Here is a 25,135-nt window from a genome sequence, read left to right as displayed (position 1 = left end):
ATCCCACAGCTCACTCGAGAGGCCAAACAGTTGCCCTCACGCTGAGAGCAGTTGCATCGGGCCAGTGTGGGCTCCAACAAATTTCTGGAGGGCCAGAGGCTCATTGGAGGCTAGGGGCTTCCTGAGGGCCACATAGAGAGGCCTTGAGGGCCGCAAGTGGCTCTCGGGCTGGGGTTTGGGCACCCCTGCCTTAGATCATGTGTTTCAGTGGAAAGAAGAATTCAGTTTACCTTACAGTGGAGCTTATGCGCGTCGTAACGAATCTGGGTGAACTCACGGAGTCCAAAAGACCCACCAATTATAAGCAGCTGAAATATATGGAGGAAAAAAAAACACCACACATCAGGAAGGAGGCAAAGCAGAATGCAAAACAGTAAACATTGTTGAGAAGCTGGCCTGCTGTACAGACGTGTATATCATGAATAATATATATATATAATATCATCAAGATAATATCATGATTATTCCTCAGTATTCACGAGATAACACATGTGAAGTATTTAAGTAATCTAAAAGCTAGCATGATACAGATGTCCAATATGCTATTACAGGACAATGACTCAGACTTAGTACATACGCCATGATGGTCTTCCCAGTAAAGATATTAAAGTCAGAGCTCAATCATGAGTTAACTTAGGTTAACTCTTACTGCATATGTAAGAGGAAACAGCATGGTGGATCCTGCTCCAGGTTTGCTTGGACTACCCCTGAGCATGTAACTACGAGATTGACTAGTAACTACGTAGATTGACTAGTGGGTGAGGCATGTATAGCTTTCATTCACAAATCTATCAATGTTTCTCATTTTTGCACAAAGGACTTTAGAAATACCAAACCTTTCTAAATGTCTGCTGCTTCCAGCTAACATAACTGTTACGTTATATTTCCCACCCTTCATCCCTGTTTCTCCTTCATTTAGCAGCATTAAAGGAGCCTTAACTTCAGAGTCCTGGAAATTGTTCTCACCATTTTCAAACTTTTAACAAGTGAGGCAACAATACTCAGTAGGCTTATTCTAGTGCCAAGGTGAAAAGGACCCAATTAAGTTTTTGGAACAAGGCAGTAGATTGGAACCAGAATTCTACTGTATGTTATTATGTAGCTGGAGAAATCAATCCCTGCTGCACCTATATCTTCATTAGTTCCGTTGCTGCGGGCTCCAAACCACTGAGACTTATGAATAGGAGCAATAAAAAGGAGGCAAGGCCATCTCAGCATGAAGAAGATAATGGAGTGACTTCTTATGAAAGAAAGATGTCATAAAATGCAAATACCCTTTTTAAATTTTTGACCTTTATCAAGCCCCAAAATGCAGAGGAAAACCCAAAGATCAAAGATATTAATACCTCACTAGGGACAGATCTCCGTAATTGGGAAGTTCCATGTGTGATCAGATCTGCGAGTCATGAGAACAGCCAAAACCCATTTAACAAAGGGAGAAACGACTGACAAGTCTCCTTCTAGATTTAAACTCAAAGTGCTCAGGCAGTCCTGAATGTACTAGCCCAGTGTTTCTCAATCTGTGGGTCATGACCCACTGGTGGACCTGATGCTCACTGTAGCACTGCAAAGCATTACTGGAAGCCACTGGAGGTCACTTCCAGGTTGCACCAGGCCCACGGCTCATTTCATTGGCCTATGGCCCCCAGAATGCCATATGGAAGTGACTTTCAATTTGCTTCTGTGACTTCTGGGTTGCTTCTGCAAGGCATTCTGGGGCCCATGGAGTGGACATGGACCCAGTATGGCCTCCAGTGGCTCCCAGTAATGTTTTGTGATGTGACAGTGAGCATCAGGTTACAAGCCAGAATGAGGATGAGGTGGGTCACAGTGGAACAAAGTTTGAGAACTGCTGTATTAGTCAGTTATTTGATGAATGTGATATAACCTTTACTATTAAAAAGAACTATTTCTGTACCAAAAATATCCACTTACAAAGATTTGGTGCTACCCAGCAATGACCACCAAACAGGGTTTTAGAACAGAATATTTTTTGAGAGTATACTCTCCTTAATTTCTTTAATAGCTTGTATTGGCAACCTTCAGTCTCGAAAGACTATGGTATCGCACTCTGAAAGGTGGTTCTGGCACAGCGTCTAGTGTGGCTGAAAAGGCCAATCCGGGAGTGACAATCCCTTCCACACCGGGAGCAAGTGCAGTCTGTCCCTGGTCTGTCTCCCTGTCTATGGGCCTTCCTTCTTTGCCTCTTAGCCTCAGACTGTTGGCAAAGTGTCTCTTCAAACTGGGAAAGGCCATGCTGCACAGCCTGCCTCCAAGCGGGCCGCTCAGAGGCCAGGGTTTCCCACTTGTTGAGGTCCATCCCTAAGGCCTTCAGATCCCTCTTGCAGATGTCCTTGTATCGCAGCTGTGGTCTACCTGTAGGGCGCTTTCCTTGCACGAGTTCTCCATAGAGGAGATCCTTTGGGATCCGGCCATCATCCATTCTCACGACATGACCAAGCCAACGCACGCGTCTCTGTTTCAGCAGTGAATACATGCTAGGGATTCCAGCACGTTCCAGGACTGTGTTGTTTGGAACTTTGTCCTGCCAGGTGATGCCGAGGATGCGTCGGAGGCAGCGCATGTGGAAAGCGCTCAGTTTCCTCTCCTGTTGTGAGCGAAGAGTCCATGACTCGCTGCAGTACAGAAGTGTACTCAGGACGCAAGCTCTGTAGACCTGGATCTTGGTATGTTCCGTCAGCTTCTTGTTGGACCAGACTCTCTTTGTGAGTCTGGAAAACGTGGTAGCTGCTTTGCCGATGCGCTTGTTTAGCTCGGTATCGAGAGAATGAGTGTCAGAGATCGTTGAGCCAAGGTACACAAAGTCATGGACAACCTCCAGTTCATGCTCAGAGATTGTAATGCAGGGAGGTGAGTCCACATCCTGAACCATGACCTGTGTTTTCTTCAGGCTGATTGTCAGTCCAAAATCTTGGCAGGCCTTGCTAAAATGATCCATGAGCTGCTGGAGATCTTTGGCAGAGTGGGTAGTGACAGCTGCATCGTCGGCAAAGAGGAAGTCACGCAGACATTTCAGCTGGACTTTGGATTTTGCTCTCAGTCTGGAGAGGTTGAAGAGCTTTCCGTCTGATCTGGTCCGGAGATAGATGCCTTCTGTTGCAGTTCCAAAGGCCTGCTTCAGCAGGACAGCGAAGAAAATCCCAAACAAGGTTGGTGCAAGAACACAGCCCTGCTTCACTCCGCTTCGGATGTCAAAAGGGTCTGATGTGGAGCCATCGAAGACAACAGTGCCCTTCATGTCCTTGTGGAAAGATCTGATGATGCTGAGGAGCCTGGGTGGACATCCAATCTTGGGGAGAATCTTGAAGAGGCCGTCTCTGCTGACCAGGTCGAAAGCCTTTGTGAGATCTATGAAGGCTATAAAGAGTGGCTGTCGTTGTTCCCTGCATTTCTCCTGCAGTTGTCTAAGGGAGAATACCATATCAGTGGTGGACCTGTTGGCTCGGAATCCACACTGCGATTCTGGATAGACGCTCTCTGCAAGTACCTGGAGCCTCTTTAGTACAACTCGGGCAAACAGCTTTCCTACAACGCTAAGGAGAGAGATGCCGCGGTAGTTGTTGCAGTCACCCCTGTCGCCTTTGTTCTTGTACAGCGTGATGATGTTTGCATCCCTCATGTCTTGAGGTACTCCACCTTCTCTCCAGCAGAGACAGAGGATTTCATGCAGCTCAGTGACGATGATCTCTTTGCAGCATTTTAGGACTTCAGCAGGGATGCTGTCTTTTCCAGGTGCCTTGCCAAAGGCAAGGGAGTCCAGGGCCACGTGAAGTTCTTCTAGGGTTGGTTCACTGTCAAGCTCTTCCAGCACAGGCAGGCACTCAATGTTGTTCAGTGCTTCTTTGGTGACTACATTTACATTAATAGCTAACTATACAAATAGTGTATGCATGGTTTGTGTTCTCTTTTGATTTACTGCCCTTTATATGTTCTAGTTTACCAGAATAAAACCAAGAAGCATTTCTTTTAGTAACCCAGTCATTGGGACCGAAGCAGGTGAACTAGGAAGCTTGCCTCTAGCTTGTCTCTTGCTTCCAAATAATGAATTTGATCAGAAAGCAATGTTTAATTTTGTTAGCTCCACTAACCTCTAGCTCAGTGGTTTTCAACCTTTTTTGTCTCATGGCACACTGACAAGGGACTAAAATTGTCAAGGCACACCATCAGTTTTTTGACAATGGACAAGGCACACCACGCTGTTGGTGGGGGGCCCACATCCCCCAAAGGCCCTATTAATAAATGAACCTACCCAAACTCCCATTGCACACCTGCAGACCATTCGAGGCACACCAGTGTGCCATGGCACAGTGGTTGAAAATGGTTGCTCTAGCTTATCTCTTTCCCAGTTTGTAAAACTTGTGCTGTAGAGTCAAGCAGCCCAATCCTGAGCTGCCCTGAGCACCCAGCTTGGCAATACTGAAAACGGCTGCCGCTGCATCCTATGCGCCCCGAGCTACGATGGGCAGCACCTTAAGGGAAGCAGCCCCACAATGGGGCTACTCACGTTACCGCCAACCTTGTAAAGGTGTTAGTGTAGGGCGCCAAGCCCCGCATGAATACCTTGTATTGGGTAGAGTAGAGCTCCACGGGACCCTCTTCCCTCCCTCCCCCCAGCACGCTTTCCGCCCACCCTCTCCCCGCCTCCCGCCTCCACATCATGCCTCCTCCCCTCCCTCTCTCCACCCTCCACCTGCCTTCCCCCTCCCCGGAATGCCTCCTCTCTGCCCCCGCTTAACGTGCTGCGGCTCTGCGGTCTATGAGACCACCAAGCAGCGGAGGACAGTTGCCTGCCTGCTAGCCCAGCTCCAGCCAGTACTAGGCTAGCACGGGCGCTGGCCCAGCAGTAAGCCTCGAGGACGTGCTATATGGCACGTTTGCGACAGTGCGCTCTGGTGGAAAGCCGGAACGCCGAGCTCAGGATTGGGTTCTAAGTTCACAACAGTTTTTTCCGATTGGCTATAACGATTGGCTCTAACTCGTTAACCAATTTCACCAAATAGAAATTGACTAGACTTTTTTGTCTGGTGGCTCCCTTGAACTCCTGGGCCATTGGCCACGGCTACCCATTAGGGCTACAATCCTATAAATTTTATAGGGCAGTAGGTTTTTTGTGAGGATTCTACGACTTCCCTGGTTGGTTTCTACCGCTCACAGTTTGGGATTCATTGAAATACACCAGAGAAAATGACTTTTTGTATTATTAAAGAGCATGAAATGAAACATGGTGTGCCCAGTCCAAAGACAGTAAGGTGTGCTTAAGCCCAGGACTGGCCCAAGGCCTTGTGGCACCTGAAGCAGAATGCCACCTGCTGCCTCCCATCCCTGGTAATGAGCCTGTTTTTGTTCCTCTATCACTCTCTAACCCACTGCTCCTCTCTCCTCCACAATTCTGCTCTGTCCCCCTCTTCCTTTTCCAATTCAGGGAGTTGGAGGAAGAGGATCAGTGAAGGCAAGCAGGCAGATGGAGGTGGTCACTCCCTGCCAATCTGCTCCTTGAGATGACTGCTTCGGTTATCCTCATGGGTAGGCTGGCCCTGCTTAATTGAAGTCAGTGGGGCTTATGTCTTATTTTGGCAGTGGTTTGACCCCCTTCCAGACCTAAGATGAGCCATTCAGCTCAACAAGCAACATGGAGGTAGCCCTTGTGATTTACTGAATATGTATTGCTTCTCAATACCTACATCTGTGCTCCTTGCTTTTCTGTCTTTCTCCTTACCCCTTAAAAAAAAAATCCAAAGTGTCCTGCAACTGGTGCAAAACACTTCAGTAAGCTATATAAGAAAGAGGTAATGATCCACCAATTTATAGGCTACTAATCACTTTGGCTATCGTGCCACCTCCAAATTCAGTGGCAGTATACCCCTGAATACTAAGATATGTCTTTCTCTCCTGCTTGCAGGTTTCCCAGAGGCAGCTATGAGCCACCATGGGATGCTAGACTAGATGGGCCTTTGGCCTGATCCAGTAGGACTTTTCGTCTTATTCTCCGGACGGTTGCCATTCATTTTCTTACATCATGCCTTGCATTTAATGCCAGGTAATAAACGTAAGAATATATTCCTTGCTCTTTCACATTCTTCTGAACCACGATTGCCACTTCTTTAAGAAGCAAAAGGGGAATTGACTTTTTGCTTGTTTTCAAGTTTCATTTACAAAGTATATAGCATAAATAGCCCACTGGCTAAACAAAGATTGAGCTACAAGAAATCAGTCCAGCTGGCTAAAAGGACACAAATGGCAAATTGACAGGAAAGAACTTTCAAATGGAATCTTCCCTTAAAAGGAAGTCTTTGAGGAATTTATGCCATAACTCGAACCTAGTTCTATACAAACCATGACCATATTTACTGATGAATGTACTGGCAAGTGTACACAATAGCATCACACATCAATCATAGCCCTCCAACAATCCCTAGGAGTAGTTTTCGGGAATCTTCTCTCTATGACCCACATGGGTGCAGTCCTAACCAGTTTTCCAACACTGGCATAGCTGTGCCAGTGGGGCATGTGCTGTATGCTGCAGTTTGGGAGGACAGTCATGGAGGCCTCCTCAAGGTAAGGCAATGTTTGTTCCCTTTCCTCAGAGCTGCAATGCACTTACCTTGGTGCTAGAAATTTGGTTAGGATTGCGCCCTATGGTACTTACAAAGTTGTCATCTCACATAATCCACTTTCCCTCATCCAAGGATATAACACATTTTGTAATTTTGTGTTGCTGTAACTGTTAGCATTCTCCATCTTGGGTACCAATATGTTGGGGCTTGTCCTCCCCCCCACCTTTCAGAGAAACAATATTATGAGGGATCTGTTAAATTTTGTAGACTATGTGAAGTGCAGTAGGATAATTAAATTTTGAATTTCTTACATGCAGAACTATCTCACTTGGACTCTTATCTTGCTACTATAAAGCAACAATGACATGAGTATAATGCTGCATTTTTCCTTTTTACATCCGAAGGTCACCTTTAACAACACACAACAGTAATACTCGCACCGCTCTTTACAAACTGTACTGGAAGCAGGCCAACAGCCCTGCTATCTGAACCATCAAGATATTCAAAATGGATTTTTTTCAACATTTCAGTGAGTTCACACATATAGACACACACACCAAAAGCAACATTTTAATGAAATTATATATGCCCAGAGTGCAAGATGGAATGAAACATGGGATGTGACATCGAGGCACCATCTGTCACATATGCTCAGCAGCCTTGGTAAGTGTTTCATGCAGGAATTGACATTAATTTCTCCTTAAAAGCATTCTGAAAAGCCACTTGCAGTTCCTTCACTGAAAAAGCATGTTAAGCAAACTAGATGGCAAGGGGCCGGCTGTTCATGGAGGACATTGGTGTTCATCACCATCAAGAACCCTAAACTCTGATATTCTAAGAACTCCTTGTCCTACCATAGATTTTGACCTCTTCAAATTATTCAACACAATCTACAGCAGCCAACAAGCAGTAATTTCTCCAGTACTGCCTAGCAATTTGCTATGTGAGATCACCTCTGTTGCCAGAGAAACTCATTCTGTGCTATAGCACTGATTCTGAAAGCCAGATTACAAAATTACATTCCCTTTGTCACAAATCCCTAAATTAATCACATCACAATATTCACTGTTGGCAACACAGATCATGCACTGGTGAAAAGAAAGCAGGGGAAATGTTATGAAGTGTTTAACTCAAAGAGGGAATATGATAATTTTGAAACCTCTTCTTTTAAAACGGCTGCTACTGAAGCCTCCAGCTATGCATTCTGCAGCAGCAGAACTAGAACAGTCAAATGAAATATTCTCTTTTTACTTCACAGCGATGGTGGTGAAAGCGGTTTTGGGGTTTTCCATAAAAAGACAAACACACACCAAACTGCTGCGTGTGCAGTTTAGAGGTGGTGAAAGGTACCATTTTTGACGGCCCAGGAAACTAGAGCCTTTATTTTCCCCAGCCAAGTACAGTACAGCAGTGGCAGTAGCATTAAAAGATTCTGATACAGGTCAACCCCAGCTCCAACCCCCAAAGAGTCCCACTCTTTCAGATTAAGATTGTAGGACTTGCTTTTTAGCAAAAATAAGTGTTCCAGATGTAGCAGAATTTTTGTTTTGTGTTGGGCCATTCTCTTGCTTCAGGAACTTAAATGCCAACAAAGTATTTGTCCATGAAACTTGCCTTGTAACTGCAGAAGGCAACAGCCTTCTAGAAGTTTCCAAAGCTTGAGCACGATGAGATGAGATTTCAGAAATGTAATTATCCTCTTACCCAGTCACTTGTCTCCTTTAAATGAAGAGTGGCCAATACCTGTATTCTCAGAAGCCACTGCAGTGGTCCAATAGGCCAAAATTGTACTTTGCCATATAAGCCACGCTGAGAAGAATTACAGAGACATTATGTCCACACACAATGTTGTTAACATCATTGCCTTCCTTGTCTTATAGCACAGCCATTGAAAAAGATTACCTGTGTACAAAACCTCAGTACCACCTGTGGGGCTCTTGACTCACGCATTCATAACAAATTATATAGACAAGAAGTAGTAACAGAAAATATATAGTATTGCAGGGCATGATGAGAGGTCCACTACCTTGGAAGGCCTTGATACAAACAAAATGTGTTGTCATTCCACTCCACACCTCAACTAGAGGAGTCCTTGTTGTCAGACTGAGCTTTTATTATTTTGACCTTGAGTTATTCAAAATTCTGTGCCACATCACAAAGTCTTATTAGTTACAGAACACATTTCTCCTGATATAATGCAGGGTAAGCAGAAGTTTGGAAAAGGAAAAGCATATACGTTAAACAAGAAAGAGCTAGGTAGACCTGTCTGCCTTATTCTTGATAGTTGTTTCATCCCCAGGATCCCCTAAACACATAGTGTAAAGAAACTGGTGGGTCTGGTTTACAAGTATTTCTGAGCAAGACAAGCATGCAGCATTACTCAGGAGATCTGCTAGACCTGTGACTCCCACTAATATGAAAAAAAGTTTATTATGCTCCTGATTTCAAGAGAAGACAAGTCTAGCCAGAAGCAACCAATCCTTGAGAAACTTTAATGTAAGAAAGGGAAACATAACTGTGAATGTAACCTTGTAAGGAAAGGAATGTAACCTCTCCATCTATCTTGAATGGATAGGTGCAAACATTAGAAACTGCATATTGCTGCACATAGGACTCCATCCTGACCTGTATGTAACCTAGTTGCTTGAACTAAGGTGCAGAATGCAAACTGCATGAAGGACCGTTAACCACTAGGAGGGTTACAGTCAAGTTTTCAACATGGAAATAAAGGTGGGCAGGTATAAAACTCTATGGGAAGCACACACTTTAAAAAGTTTCCTTTGGCCAATTAGGTGTATTTCATATGGATGAGGGAGTACAAAAAAAGATATTTTGCAAAAAACAGTCTCAAAAGAGAAGGCAGCCCATATGTTCCATAGTGCAAGCGTGAGCAAAAATGGCTCCTTCAACCAGACTGTTGTCATTTTGCATTACACACAGTGCTTGCCCAGGTCAGATAACAAGGGAATTATACCAGATGCAGCTGTTTGAAGATCAAGACTGCTGTGGTGGGTCAAGAACAGCTTTCTTAAAAATAAGACTGTCTCTTTCTCCCCCAGAGCAAGTTCCGTTTTAAGAAGTGGATTATTTGTGATCCTCTTTACCTCAATTCCAAATACAACCACTCTTCTTCTTTTTTTTTAATCAAGAGCTGTTGCCATTTGAAAACTGTTATTTCTTCATACGATAAAGAAAAGAAGCACCATACGCTTCCAGGCAAGGAAGTAATATTCTCTCTTGCCATCAAATGTTCCATGTCGTGACAGGACAAGATAAAGAATTCATGTTATAGGGAGCTCACCAGCCTTGGAGTTTACAGTGTTACTGCGCCAATTCCATCTGTTAGGCAAATTAATTTCTTGGCCAGTGAGATGCACTGCATGGCAAGAGAGCAAGCTGAGGCCAACGCTGTAAAGTAGGCACATTCTGGAAGGAAAAAGGGCGCAGAAGGAGGAAGAAAGTGCAAAAGAGAGGAAAAGGGGAAAGAAAAATGGGATGACAGCTATACAAGTTCTTCTGAAAGAGAGACACTAGGGAGCAATCTTCAAGGCCCAAGAATAGCTTCTTACCAACTTACTTACCAACATTCATCTCTCTCTCTCTCTCTCTCTCTCTCTCTCTCTCTCTCTCTCTCTCTCTCTCTCTGAAAACTGGCAGAAAACCCATTAGCACCACTATCTTTGTGACATATTTGAACAGCAAGAGCATGTTGTCAGTTTTTAGCAGAAACCTGTTCCTCTGCTATGGAGCATCTTTCCCTTGGGCCCTAGGGAGTTCCTTTGTATAAACATTTTCTGGTGACAATGATCTTTCAAGTTTGTGCTAGCAACTCACTGCCAATATATAGTACTATTTCTTAATTTTTATGTTGCCTTTTTTTCTCCAGAATTCTCCACTCTGAACTTAGCTGAAAACCCAAGTAAGGTCTGACTTTAATCTTTCCTTTTCCAACAATAAATGTTGGTGTGTTTAGTGTCATACATCCCTCTGTATCCACTGTCCTTTTACAAGCTTGTCAGTTATCAATAAGTAAAAAAGACAAAACAGAAAAATTGCAAATGAAGGTCTTGCTAAATATAGGAAATAAAATGTGATCTTCAACAGTCCAATTTTTGGGGGGTGGGGGAAAAACAACGAGCAACATACATACTTTGTATGTATGTAACATACATACATAAAAGTTATTGGGACAATTTTCTGCTAGAAGAAATATCAAGTAACTGAAGTCACTGACAATGTTGAGGGAGACAAAACCTGCCAACCTGTCCTGCAAATGCCTTACATTCAGCGGGGTTTTTTCCCCATAAAAGTGAATGGCTTCCATTTGTTTTGAGTGCAAAATGACCAAACAGCAGTGTATGAGCACCCTCTTGAGGGCAAGAGAACTGCAGCAGCACTGAGAAGCTAACAAATAATCTATAGATGAGCAACTAAATATGTATGAATTCTAGTTCCCTATAGAAACCGGGAACTCGAATTCATATATATTTAGTTGCCCATCTTTAGATTATTTGTTAGCACCAAGTCTCTCTATATATGGTACTGAGGATTTTATTTGTCTGAAAGAGATTCTTTTGAACACCTTACTTAAATGATTTTACTACATCTGATATTTAATTCTACATATTTGAGGAAGGGATTCAACGTTGGTTTATTGCACTAGTACAGGGGTGCCCAAACCCTGGCCCAGGGGCCACTTGCGGCCCTCGGGGATTCCCAATGCGGCCCACGGGGAGCCCTCAGACTCCAATGAGACTCTGGCCCTCCAGAGACTTGCTGGAGCCCATGCTTGCCCGACACAAGTGCTCTAAGCATGAGGGTGACTGTTCAACCTCTTGCATGAGCTGTGGGATGAGGGCTCCCTCCACTACTTGCTGTTTCACATTTGTGATGCAGCAGTGGCAGCGAAGAAAAGACCGGCCTTGCTTTGTGCAAGGCCTTTTATAGGCCTTGAGCTATTGCAAGACCTTCATTCATTCACAGAAGTTCCATCTCTAATATATTAATTTATGTAAATTTATTCAAATTTGAAATGAATGTAAATTTATTCAAATTTATGTCAGAATGCCAGATGCAAGGGAGGGCACCAGGATGAGGTCTCTTGTTATCTGGTGTGCTCCCTGGGGCATTTGGTGGGCCGCTGTGAGATACAGGAAGCTGGACTAGATGGGCCTATGGCCTGATCCAGTGGGGCTGTTCTTATGTTCTTATTAAATGTAAATTAATTCTTTTTTTCCCTGGCCCCTGACACATTGTCAGAGAGATGATGTGGCCCTCTTGCCAAAAGTTTGCACTAGTAAAACTGCAGGTAAGTAAACAGCATTGGAGAATCAGATGTGCTATTATAAAGACTATTATGCAGCTATCAATATAAGAGGTAAAAGGAAAACTGGTCTTTCTGTCCTTTGAAACGAGGAGGAGGAATGTCAAGAGAAGGGAGAGGGAAGAAAACATGAAAATCTCATTCAGGCAGTTCAAGAGACATCCATGAGGTCATAAGAGTTCATCCCAACACCCAGATAGATGTTACCATCCTGGTGCTGCAGAACTTTACACCTGGAAGCACACAGGCTGTTAGGTGTAACACAGGTGTGTTACATCACTCACCTAAGTTCATGATGACTTATGCTACACACCGATGTCTCATACAATGCCAAGTTCATCACTAGATGTCCAGATTGGTCAGTTGTACTGCAAACCTACCACTTCTAGTTCATTTCACTAGAGCAGGGCTCTCCAGACCACAGCCCATGGGCCAGATCCAGTGCATTCAGCTCTCCCTCACATTACTGGCACTTACTGTTCCGTGGGGGAGCCTTGACAAAGTGCCTCTGTTTACCCCCAATTTAAAAAGATTATTTGAGGGGGCTGGGGATAAGAATAGGCCCTCAGTTTGGCTGTACTTGTCGTAAGAGGCGAATAAACAGCCACCGGGTAGATGGGGCTCGTCAGCCTGGGAAGGCAGCTCATCAGAGAGAAGGAAAACTCTGATCCCAAACCTCCACTGCCTTGTGGCTACATCCAGTTATGGAAAAGGCTTCAGGAGTCAACCTTGAGGCAAAATCCGGAGCCGGAGTCCCTGAGGCAGTTCATGGCTGAATACAGTCATGTTCTGGCAACTCCTGCGACGCCGCTGGAACCAACCGTATTGGCCTCTGCCTTTCCATTGGACCATTTCAGCGACGTGGAGAGGGGGGATTTGCTGCATGGGTAACAGCCTATCCTCCATACCTACTTTACCCAGGCTTCGCGCACTGGAGAGGATACTCTGTTCCAGAACCACCATTCAGAGCGTGACACCATAGTCTTCTGAGACTGAAGGATGCCAACTCAATTTGAGGCTAAGAATATACCAGCATTTTGTTTCTATTCCTGGGATGGAATTTTCCCCAAAGAGAAAAACAAGCAACTACCAAAATTTCAGCTAGTTTTTAAAAAATTAACATGTGCTATTTTTACATTAAAACACCCAAGCAGAAATTGCAAAACAATCAGCAATAATGAAAGAGTTTCCAGATAGTGTGTTTTAATTTTATTAATTGCCAATGTGTCCTTCTCTTAGTGAGCAAGCATAGGTCTCTTTTTTGGGGTCTAAACTCATAGGTTATATTAACAGGCAGTTAATGTGAAAATAAAGTTAATAGGGCTCTGACTACATTGATACAACAGTTTACTGTTATGTTGCAGTAAAATTGACAAGGACCTTTATAACTTAATTTCTCCACCAGGAATAGAGAATAGAAGTTGGGTGCATTTGAATGCTTGTTCTTTTAGGAGCTATATTGTTAAAACCTGTGTGTGGTTTAGCTGTTGCACTCTATAGAAAGCTTCTAAATAAATAATCTATTCTTATATCTTTAGAGATTAAAAAATGGTAGGGCAATGGAGAAAATTATGATTTCTAACTGATTACCCAAATCTATGGAACTGTACAAAAAGCCCACATTGTTCTGAAGTTTGATATCAAAGTCTGAGAGACCCTTTTCCTTGCCTGCAACACCCCAAAGTGACCCTGCCTGCATTGCCTCCACTGGCAGGGCTTTGGCAGGAGAGGTGCTGGGTCACAATCCTGTCCACACTTACCTAGGAGTAAGCCACATTGACTATAATGGGCTTACAAGGCTTGGTCGCACTCTTTCTTGAATACGTGAGCAGGCAAGTGATGCTTTTCTCTTCCCCCACCCCACCTCCTCCCCTCCTGCACACACATTCCCCCCTCATAACTGCAGTTAACCCCTCTCTTTCTGCCCTGCCCTCCCCTCCCTCTTCCCCACCTTCCAAAGTCCAGAGACAGTTGCCTTCCATTCTTTCTCTCTCCCCCCCCCCACCCCAGGGAATCCTGGTGTGGAATAACCACACTTTCCTGAGAGTAAGCCCAACTGAACAAAATGGAACTTGCTTCTGATTAGACCTGGTTAGGATTGTGCCCTTAGTTATATTAATTAAATTAACTGTAACATAATAATGTAATTAAAAACTAGTAGTGTGCCTTGACAACTTTAGTTCCTTGTCAGTGTGCTGTGAGCTGAAAAAGGTTAAAAATGGCTGTTTTAGAGTCTTCTACAATTCATTCATTCTTGAAAATGTTACACATATAAACACACAATAGCATGTTTGATTTTTTTCCCCAAGCAGCTTTCACCCAGTGTGTCACTACTTCCATGAACCAAATTGTATTGTATAATTATGGATTGTATTGCACTTCCCAGTGCAATTACTTTGCCACATCTGTTCTTATACTGTTCAGGGATGGTTGTGTGTTTGTACATGTACATGTGCTTTTAAGAGAGAAGGTTTTGTGCTACTTGCCTCACTGGACTACTTACAGACACTACTGTAAGAAAAAATTCCAGTACTAACAATGAAGGCAAGTTTGCAAACTGACTTGTAGAGAAAGAATTTCCCTCAATAAATGTTTGAATCTATGTATCGAGTGCGGCATCCATAGTTGCTTCCTGCCTTTGGCATCTCCCAACATCCCCAAAATTAACGGTGAAACAAGATTTTCACAAGACATTTCCATATAACAGTGGTTCTCTCTCTCTCTCTCCCCCCCCCCAAGCAATATATCCAGCCCCCCTGTTATAATTGGGTTCTCCCAGTATGATAATTGGACCTTCTCATATCTTGAAAATATGAACAAGATTTACACATTTTCTCTGCTGTTATTTGCAGCTAATGAGTTTCTAAGTGAAAACAAAGTGCTTATTACTGGCCATCATCTGCTTAATGATGTCACTTCCAGCCCTCAGTAGGTAATGTGAATTTAAATTCCGCCCTCTATATGAAACAAGTTTGACACTGCTGCTCTACCACCTCTACATGCATGAATTTGTCTCTGCTGAGACTATACCACTGATATCACCTACCTCTAGTCATGAGAAATCCCTGAAAACATGATATATGGCATGAAGTACTCCAGCCCAAAACACTATAAAACTCATTCATTTCAAAGCATGTACTGTCACATAACACATTTAGAACTGGAGTGTAATCTCCAGCAGCTGGTAGTTCTAATTGCATGCCCCCATGATTCCAGCAGGGCTTCCTTTTAAGTGAAGGCACTTGGGAGTGGCACCTGAAGCACAAAGTTGTTGTACAGGTCACCTAAAGCTCGAAGGGTTGCAAGGTTTTTTCAACTCAGAAAGCATTTTCATGTAGGAAAACATAAAACTTGTATGAAGATGCCATACGCACTGGGGAGCTTCACTGCTGATCCCCATTGCACGCACAAGCAGCAAAACAGAACATAGAGAAACCTCACATATAAGTCCTCTCTTATGACAATTCCCTAACTAGAAATAGACCCACTCCAGCTGGTGGTAAGACCAGCGATGCAATGTGACAAGCAGCAGTAAGAGGTTCAGCTCAGCATGCAGAGCTCCATAGTGCACTTGAAAAAGTCTTCCTGTCCTCCCTGAGCCTCTTACCAGTGTTTGTCGTGTTGTGCCTGGCCCCCCAATCTGGAAGTAACTGGCAATGATATCTTTGCCAATTACTTCCGGAGGTACTTCCAATAGGTGGACCATGCACAGTGGGGGAAAAACATTGAGAAACGCTGCCCTAATCCAATATTTTGTTTTAAAGCACAGTGAGCCAGATGCTTCTGGGAAGTTTGTAAGCCAGAGCATGAAGGCAGCAGCCCAAACAAATGCCAGAGACAACAAAAGCAGCGCATAAGAACATAAGAAGAGCCCTGCTGGATCAGGCCAATCTAGTCCAGCTTCCTGTATCTCACAGTGGCCCACCAGATGCCTAGGGCAGCACACAAGAGACCTGCATCCTGGTGCCCTCCCTTGCACCTGGCATTCTGAGGTAGCCTACTTCCAAAACCAGGAGGTTGCACGTACCATCACGGCTTGTAACCCTGATGGGCTTTTCCTCCAGAAGTTTGTCCAGTCCCCTTTAAAAGACATCTAGGCCAGACACCATCACCGCATCCTGTGGCAAGGAGTTCCACACTACCCAGTGGGATCCTCCACACCCACCCAGACATAAGAACCTAAGCTCTGCAGGATCAGGCCAAAGGGGACCCCCCTAGTCCAGCTTCCTGTATCCCACAGGGGCCCACCAGATGTCTCCTAGACCACACAAGACCACAAGAGACCTGCATCCTGGTGCCCTCCCTTGCACCTGGCATGTCATAAGAACACAAGAAGAGCCCTACTGGATCAATTCAAAGGCCCCTCTAGTCAAGCTTTCTGTATAACACCAGCTGCCTCAGGGAGCACACAAAACAACAAGAGACCTGCATCCTGGTGCCCTCCCTTGCACCTGGCAGTCTGAGGTAGCCTACTTCTAAAGTCAGGAAGTAGTTAAAGGCTTGTAACCTGTGCAGGACTTTTCCTCCAGAGATTTATTCAATCCCCTTTTAAAGGCATACAGGCCAGATGCTATCACCGCATCCAGTGGCAGGGAGTTCCACAGCCTAGAATTGTATTCTACAATGCTATCGCTGCATCCTGTGGCAAGGAGTTCCACAGCCTAGAATCGTATTCTACAATTCTGTCACCACATCCAGTGGCAAGGTGTTCCACAACCTAGAATCAGATTCAATGATTCTATCATCATATCCAGTGGCAAGGAGTTCCACAAACTAATGACATACTGGGTAAAGAAATGTTTTCTTGTGACTGTCCTGACACTCCATCCTAGTGGATGTCCTCCTTTTTCCCCTTCCAGAGGGGGGAGGGGACAGCTGAGCTATTCACAATAGACAGTGTCATGTTGGGGGGGGGGCCAAAGGTTGAGTTTATCCAAGCCCAGGCAACAGGATAGAAGAGGCGTCAATCAGAAGCGGAGTTATTCTCCGCCCCCTCAGAAACGCAGCTTATTATAAGGAAGGCGGGGCCATTCGAAGCTCCAGTTGCTAAGTGATGGCTGGCCAATCAGAACTCGCTCGTTCCTTTCCCCACTTCCCCTTCTTCAGCCCAGGCACGAAACAAACGGATTCTCTCTCAGCTTCTGCCACCTTGCGTCGGCGTCCACGTCACGTGACTTCAATGAAGGGCGTGGCGTGAGAAAAACCAACCGTTAGACCAACAGTCTTGTTTTGACCGTAACGGTCATGGGAGCGGGATGGGCTTACGCCTCTCTGTCAGCCCACGTGACTGCCACTGCCTGGGGCTGCGACCACCTCGGCCGATGGGAGCAACGCTCCGCCCCCTCCCTGGTTACTGAGTCTCAGTCTCACTCCCACCCGTCCACGCGCTCACCATCATGGGGACTCCGTACTGGAGCGTCTTGCTCTTCCGCAGTGCTCGCAGGGCAGCCATGACAGCTGTCCAGTATTATGAGACGCAGACACCAACGACTAGGCCCATTCCTAGAACACTTCCGGTTGCGCCTCACATTCGTGCCCGGTTGGGCGCCTGGCCCGCGGCAGCCAAGTTCCGCTGCGCAAAAGTGCAGTCTCAGAGGAGACTACCAGCTCCTCTGCCTGCAACGGGGGGAAGGGGGAGGAGCTTCTCTGTCTGAGGCGTGGCAGAAGTACTTGGTGATGAGGGTCTTATTTGTGCCAGGGTGCACCACCCTCTGAACATGTGCAGAGTACTTTCTCCATATAGTAGCCACAGCCCTGTCCACACTCACCTGGGAGTAAGCCCCACTGACTCTAATGGGACTTACTTCTGAGTAAACCTGCATAGGATTGGGCTGACAGCCAGGTCCCAGGCACTGTGGCACCCCAATGATAAAGGATGCCATGTTTAAACAGCTACATTCTTGTTATTAAAAATTAAAAACTGATGGCTGCAGTCACCATTAAGGAGCTTCTGTGGGGGGCAGACAGAGTGGATGGAGGGTGTTCTTTTCCCTCTCACCCCACACCAGAACCAGGGAACAGCCACTGAAATTGAGTGTTGGGATAGTCAGGACAGACAAAAGGAAATGTTTCTTCACTCAACATGTAGTTGGTCTGTGGAACTCCTTGCCACAGGATTGTAATGCAGGATCAAAAGAGTCCATTGACACCAAGCTAAGTTTATTAGGAGGAATGGAACCTGAATCAAACCATGGAAAGAACTTGTTTCAAATTACCCCCAAATGAGACAGGACCTAAGAACATAAGAACAGCCCCACTGGATCAGGCCATAGGCCCATCTAGTCCAGCTTCGTGTATCTCACAGTGACCCACCAAATGCCCCAGGGAGCACACCAGATAACAAGAGACCTCATCCTGGTGCCCTCCCTTGCATCTGGCATTCTGACATAACCCATTTCTAAAATCAGGAGGTTGCGCATACACATCATGGCTTGTACCCCATAATGGATTTTTCCTCCAGAAACTTGTCCAATCCCCTTTTAAAGGCGTCTAGGCTAGACGCCAGCACCACATCCTGTGGCAAGGAGTTCCACAGACCGACCACACGCTGAGTAAAGAAATATTTTCTTTTGTCTGTCCTAACTTGCCCAACACTCAATTTTAGTGGATGTCCCCTGGTTCTGGTATTATGTGAGAGTGTAAAGAGCATCTCCCTATCCACTCTGTCCATCCCCTGCATAATTTTGTATGTCTCAATCATGTCCCCCCTCAGGCGTCTCTTTTCTAGGCTGAAGAGGCCCAAACGCCATAGCCTTTCCTCATAAGGAAGGTGCCCCAGCCTCGTAATCATCTTAGTCGCTCTCTTTTGCACCTTTTCCATTTCCACTATGTCTTTTTTGAGATGCGGCGACCAGAACTGGACACAATACTCCAGGTGTGGCCTTACCATAGATTTGTACAATGGCATTATAATACTAGCCGTTTTGTTCTCAATACCCTTCCTAATGATCCCAAGCATAGAATTGGCCTTCTTCACTGCCGCCGCACATTTGGTCAACACTTTCATAGACCTGTCCACCACCACCCCAAGATCTCTCTCCTGATCTGTCACAGACAGCTCAGAACCCATCAGCCTATATCTAAAGTTTTGCTTTAGATATAGGCAGGCCAAAGGCTGGAGGCTTGATGGATGTTCCCCTCTGGTTCTCCGCTCCAGCAAAAGGCTCTCTTGGGGCTCCTTCCAGCTGCTCTGTCCTCAGCTCTCCCTCAGAGCTCAGGTTTCAACTCCTCTCTGCAGCTTGGTCTCTCCCAGCTCGCTCCTCACAGGTTCTCTTCCTAGAGGTCTCTGCAGCTTGCTTCCAGCTCCTTCTTTGCAGATGCCCCCCCCCCAGCAGCTCTTCCCTGGTGGTCTCTCATCCTGCAGCTCAATCTTAAAGCTCCTCTGGGCAACTCTTCACTTGTGGTCTCTGAGCTCTCTGTGCTGGTGCAGCCCCTTTTATAGCCTCAGTGACTCTGCACACAGCAGCCCTCTACCTGTCCTCCTGTGGTACTGCAGCCTCCCGCCCCATCCCCCCACTGCCCACTATCCACCCCCATAATGCCCCCAGCACTGTTCACTGTATTATTATTATTAATTAATAATACTGTTCACTGTAACCAAATAAATCAATGGATACCAATCAGTTTATACCGGGGTCTACCTGTATTTTTACTAAGAGAGCAGAAAAAGTTACCATGAAACCTGGAGCTAGTGAAAGCTATTTTAGCACAATTGCTAAGAACCTGAGCAGGGCTGGAACACAATCTCCTGGTTCCTGAAGGGGTAGACCAGGAGTCTTCCCCTTTACCTGCTGGTTCGCTAGTTTACCTGGTGGTGCTCTGATCTTCAACCTATTTCATTCCTGTAAGTTGTTATGACTACACAACTGAGGCTTTGCAACCCCATTGGGGTCCCAACCCCAAACTTGAAGTACACTGGTCTAAGAGCTCACTTCCACCCAGGATTAGGGTTCCAATAATACAGTATAAAGTCCAATAGATGTAGTTTTGAGGTAAGCCTGGTTCCCAGAACCTCACTCTCTTTTTTTTTTAATTAAAAATTGCCAGCAGCATTAATGTCAAAAGTGTCACTGGGTATTTGTCATATTTTTCTTGGGTTTATGGCAGGTATTAGTTTGTCTTGCACAGGCAATTTTATTTCTTTTCCCTCACTCAGATCCATGGTGGTCCTTTCCCCATTTTTGTTCTGCAGCACAGCACTTTTATTAACACAGTGTGGTGCTAAACAGGCAGTATGGATGGAAGGTTTTTACATAATAAATGCCACCTGTTTTGATCAGCAGACTTCCCGTGAAATGTGGTTTCTGAAAGCAACTTTGTATGCTGTTTCACCTCAAAAACGACTCCTATGTTGACAATTGGAAGGTTAAAAATGGACATTGAGTTCAATTTGGAGTGAAGAGAAAGCTGCAAAGTTAAGACCCCTGTGACTGCCGCAAGATCAGGGGTGGTCTAAGCGAATCAGTCACCTGAATCCACCTCTAAATTCTGCCACCCACCTTCCCAAATTCTATTTCCCTACTCCACAAACTCACGCCTTTGCTTCTTCTACCTTTGCTCCTCTGCCACTTTTTTGTATGTTGATGGCTAGGAGAATCCTTGGAGCAGAAGCTCTTTGCTCCCAACTTTTTCTTTGCTGACCACTTTACAAAAGTGATGTTGAAGTGGGAGCAGGAGGAGGTAAGCTTTCCCCATTCTCATCTTGTGCTGTTTCTGAGTGTGTGATAAGCAGATGGGGCAGGTAGGTGGTGGGTGGGTGCAGGGTACAGCGCATCCCATCCCAGCTTGCTGCCTTCTCCAGTTTGCCACCTGCCACAGAGGTTAACCACTGAGCTTCAACTTGTCTGGCAGGTGGGCTGTCCCTTCTCAGGATTTGCAAATAGTGTATATATTATTTGACTTCCTGTTACTACCTTTTCGGGTAAGTTTAATTTATTAACACTGAAGTAATAGAACCATTTTAAGAACATAAGAACAGCCCCACTGGATCAGGCCATAGACCCATCTAGTCCAGCTTCCTGTATGTCACAGTGGGCCACCAAATGCCCTAGGGAGCACACCAGATAACAAGAGACCTGCATCCTGGTGCCCTCCCTTGCATCTGGCATTCTGACATAGCCCATTTCTAGAATCAGGAGGTTGCATATACGCATCATGGCTTGTAACCCGTAATGGATTTTTCCTCCAGAAACTTGTCCAATCCCCTTTTAAAGGCGTCCAGGTCAGACGCCATAACCACATCCTGTGGCAAGGAGTTCCACAGACCAACCACACGCTGAGTAAAGAAATATTTTCTTTTGTCTGTTCTAACTCTCCCAACACTCAATTTTAGTGGATGACCCCTGGTTCTGTTGTTATGTGAGAGTGTAAAGAGCATCTCTCTATCCACTCTGTCCATCCCCTGCATAATTTTGTATGTCTCAATCATGTCCCCCCTCAGGTGCCTCTTTTCTAGGCTGAAGAGGCCCAAACGCCATAGCCTTTCCTCATAAGGAAGATGCCCCAGCCCAGTAATCATCTTAGTCGCTCTCTTTTGTATCTTTTCCATTTGCACTATGTCTTTTTTGAGATGCGGCGACCAGAACTTTGATTTTCTCCTTTGGAGAAAAGGATTTTCTCCTTTGGATCTATTTTACATTTAAGGTATATCCAAAAATATATTAGGGTGATCTATTTATGTGATGATCCCCAACTAAGATGGTAGTTTGAGTGAGTTGACAAATTGGTATGGATTGCCTTGCACCCATACCTTTTCATAAATGCCCACAGCCTGACCAACCATTGCCCCATTGTCCTCTTGTTTGTTCAAGTGAGCAAGAGGACAATGGGGCTTACTTCCTCCTCTAGCACCCCTGCCAAAAATAGCAACAACTATACTGAAGGAGGATGTAAGGGCTGCTGCGATACTGTTCCCAATGGCTTTCCAAGGAGAGCCATCTGCAAGAGGATCAATAAGTCCCAACCTCCTCTGCTGCCCATACGTCTTTAAAATAGCCTGGGTGTGGAGGATCTTGAAAGTGAAAGAGAACCTCTTAGTCCCTGCCTAACCAGTTTTGAAATGTGGACAATGGAGTGGTGGCAAAGGGAGGCTGGGCTCCTGCCCATAGGCAGGAGTGTGCAGGCACCCAAAACAGAGTGTCAACAGAATTTGGCATACCATTCCAGTTTCAAACAGGCTTGAGTACAATCTTACTATTATAATTACAGTGCATACATATTGGCATGTATCCAGCACATAAGATTTTAGCCAATTAAAAAAAAATGTCTGCAGTAATTCCAAGCCTATCCTGTGAGATCCAGTTGATGTTGCCAATGAGGGCACTATTGTAGTGGATGGAATTATTTAAGTCTTGTCTGGACGATAGTTATTGACTGCCATGGTCCTAGCAGGAGAGATCTATAAATTGCTTTGTGGTAATTATATGCACAAGCGCTAGGCTTAGCCTTGGTGTGTTGGCAACACTGACAACAGTCACGCCTGCGCAGAGAGCAAACTCTCGGCCTTGGTAATATGCTGACACTCTCTCTAAGCCCAGTGTCTGTAAACAATAAAATGTTATGAAGAAGCGTCCCTTATCTAAGAATGTGCTTTGTGGTTAGCTAAAAAGCCAGCCGGTTGATGCCAGTGTAAATCTTAGCAACCTGCAGTAATTTTCCTTATTGCATAGCTTTGCATCATGTGTTTTGAGAATGAATAAAAGTCTGAGGAAGCTAGCCGGGAGAACGGACTTCTCTCTCGATCTCATACCATCCTACTTCCGGCTTAGCTCTTCCTGCATCAACCCTCTGAATGAATGTCTGCTGTGTCTCATTCATTTGTTCTGCTCCTCACTGCCCCTGTTTATAGTCTAAACCAGGGGTGCTCACACTTTTTTGGCTCGAGAGCTACTTTGAAACCCAGCAAGGCCCGGAGATCTACCAGAGTTTTTTTTACAATGTTCGCGCCATCATAACATATAACATTTATGTGTACAATGTATGTTGGTGTACCTTGAGCCCCACTGAGTATAACAGGACTTACTCCTGAGTAGACATGCCTAGGATTAGGCTGTGAGGCTGCAATCCTAGCCACACTTACCTGGGAGTAAGCCCCATTGAGTACAATGGGCCTTACTCCCGGCGTTTCCTCCCAGAGGCACCTGAAGGGGGGGGGTTGGCACTCCGCGATCTACTCATTTTGCCACGCGATCTACTGGTAGATCGCGATCCACCTATTGAGCACCCCTGGTAAACATTCTCAGTGCACTCTGCACTCCCACCAGGCAACAAAGTCCAAGCTTTGTGTGCCTCCCATAGCAGCGTTGCACTGCTACATTGCTTAATAACGCAATGATGTTTAAAACCCACCTGTGCCCGTGGGTGTGCATGCAAAACATATAGGTGCTTCCTGTAGGACATATGGGCATCTAGATGGCATCTATTGGCCATCTGTCCAATAGATGGGCAGCTATTTTGCTGGCGCAGACTTGAGAAGCCCCGTGTCGAGCTTTCGAGGCCAACATGGGGGATAGATTTTGGAAGCAGAGAGGCCTCCATCGGTCCCATCCCCTGCCTGCCTTCCCTCTACCCAGGAATGTCTCCCCCACACACCCCTGCCAATCTACCAATGCTCCTGCACCATTCAGCACTTACCTGCTCTCCACCAGGGAGAGGGTCAGGGCTCTGTCTGCGGCGTCAACGGGGTGGCACAGTGCTATTTACTCTCTGGGTGGTGCAAATGTGCCTTATGGCAAGTTTATGACACACAGCGTCATTGCTGGAGCCGCAGCACCGGTGCTCAGGCAGCATTGGGTCAGGCTGCCCAAGGGTTATCCTTGTTAGTTCCACACCACTCAATGGTTCAGCAAGGCTGAAATCGTCTCCCATTGGTTCTTAAAGTTTCTGTTTCTATGTCAGATGTATGTCTTTTATCCTTTTGCATACAACAAATATCTTCACATAAGCATTTCAGATACTTCAGCTTTGATAAATAGATTTGAGCATTGCATTGGTGTTTCTCCAGCAGATGGCATATTCTTATACCATATGTCAAAGTAATAGCTTCTTCTGTTGCTTGCAGAGTATTAAGAAATAGAAATTATATTGATTGACTCAATTTTTGATACATTAATATTGAATTAATGCATTGATGTTTTTCCAGGCAGTATTCCATGGGTATAAGATGCAGGTTTGGGACTACAGAGAACTCTTCACCAAACAGAATGTTAAAAAGCACTGTCTTGTGCTGCTTTTGAACTGCTATACATTTTTATCAATGAAAACCAGACTGTGGAGAGTACAAAGAAAAAGCAGAAGTGTTTTTATTTGCCCAGCAGAATTCAACTATTGAGAATGGAGATTTGCAATGCAGTATCATATATAAAGGTATGGCTATTAATTCTTCGACCAACAGCTTACATTAGCCAAAGTGATGATTGAAATACACAGTGCCTCTCATTATAGACAATATTTTCTGACTTGTATACATGTCTTGCTTTTGTTGATTTGTTTTTTTCATTTTTACATAAAAGATTTGTTTTCCTGCTCAAGGAACTTTACAGAGTTAAAACAAGATAAGCATAAACAATTAATAAGCAAGGAATTAAACAATAAAAAATCCATACATTGAAACAATAAAAAGACAGTCTAGCAGTAAAAGGGAGCAGTTCAACCAAAAGCCATTTTATACAAAACAGTAAAATGGATCCTGGGTCCACTCAGACCTGCCCCAGCAAAATCATTGGGGCAGGTCCGAGTAGAGAGTGAGGACTTAAACAAATATTCCCTTACCTGAAGCAGACTTCCAGGACTGCCCCACCCCTGCAGAATGCAGCATCTGGTCCAGTAGTGCAGCTGCATTAGCAGGGGTAAGGATTTAGGTAGTACTGGGCTGTTTCTTCCTGTTCTTTGGAGAGTGGGCTTCAATGACTGGTTTTGTCTTGGCAGTCACACCAATTGTTCATTTCTTTTTCTTTTTCTTTTTCATAATAATTGTACAATAAGCAGAAGGATCAGGAAGTAACTCTTCTTTGGCATACTAATGGGGTGTTATACTGGAACTACATAAGGGTCTTGGTGAAACCAGGCTGCAGTTTCTCACTGAGATTCTCTAAGTAGAAATTCCTATTTGAATTCTCTTTCACCTGATGGATGGTGTTTCCTTAGCAGTATATCAGCCAGAAACCAGATGTCAAGAAATGGAAGAAGCTTGAGTGAGTCATTCCGGTATAGGACAAAAGCTTATGTGATACATAAAAAG

General features: G+C 45.0%; 1 protein-coding gene across 1 annotated transcript in view; it reads right to left on the bottom strand.

Annotated features, from left to right (window-relative positions):
* The window catches only part of COX16 (cytochrome c oxidase assembly factor COX16), a 48,942-nt gene extending 31,524 nt beyond the window's left edge, over positions 1–17,418 (bottom strand). The window contains exons 1-2 of the mRNA XM_066610107.1: positions 17,291–17,418; positions 231–308 (exon numbers count right to left, since the gene is read on the bottom strand). Coding sequence (XP_066466204.1) covers positions 231–308; positions 17,291–17,350 — 138 coding nt within the window. The 5' untranslated portion in view covers positions 17,351–17,418. The remainder of the gene's footprint in view (positions 1–230; positions 309–17,290) is intronic.
* Positions 17,419–25,135: the final 7,717 nt, after the last annotated feature.

Source organism: Tiliqua scincoides, chromosome 1 (assembly GCF_035046505.1).
Source record: "Tiliqua scincoides isolate rTilSci1 chromosome 1, rTilSci1.hap2, whole genome shotgun sequence".
NCBI lineage: Eukaryota > Metazoa > Chordata > Lepidosauria > Squamata > Scincidae > Tiliqua > Tiliqua scincoides.
This window is presented reverse-complemented; position numbering and strand designations above follow the sequence as displayed.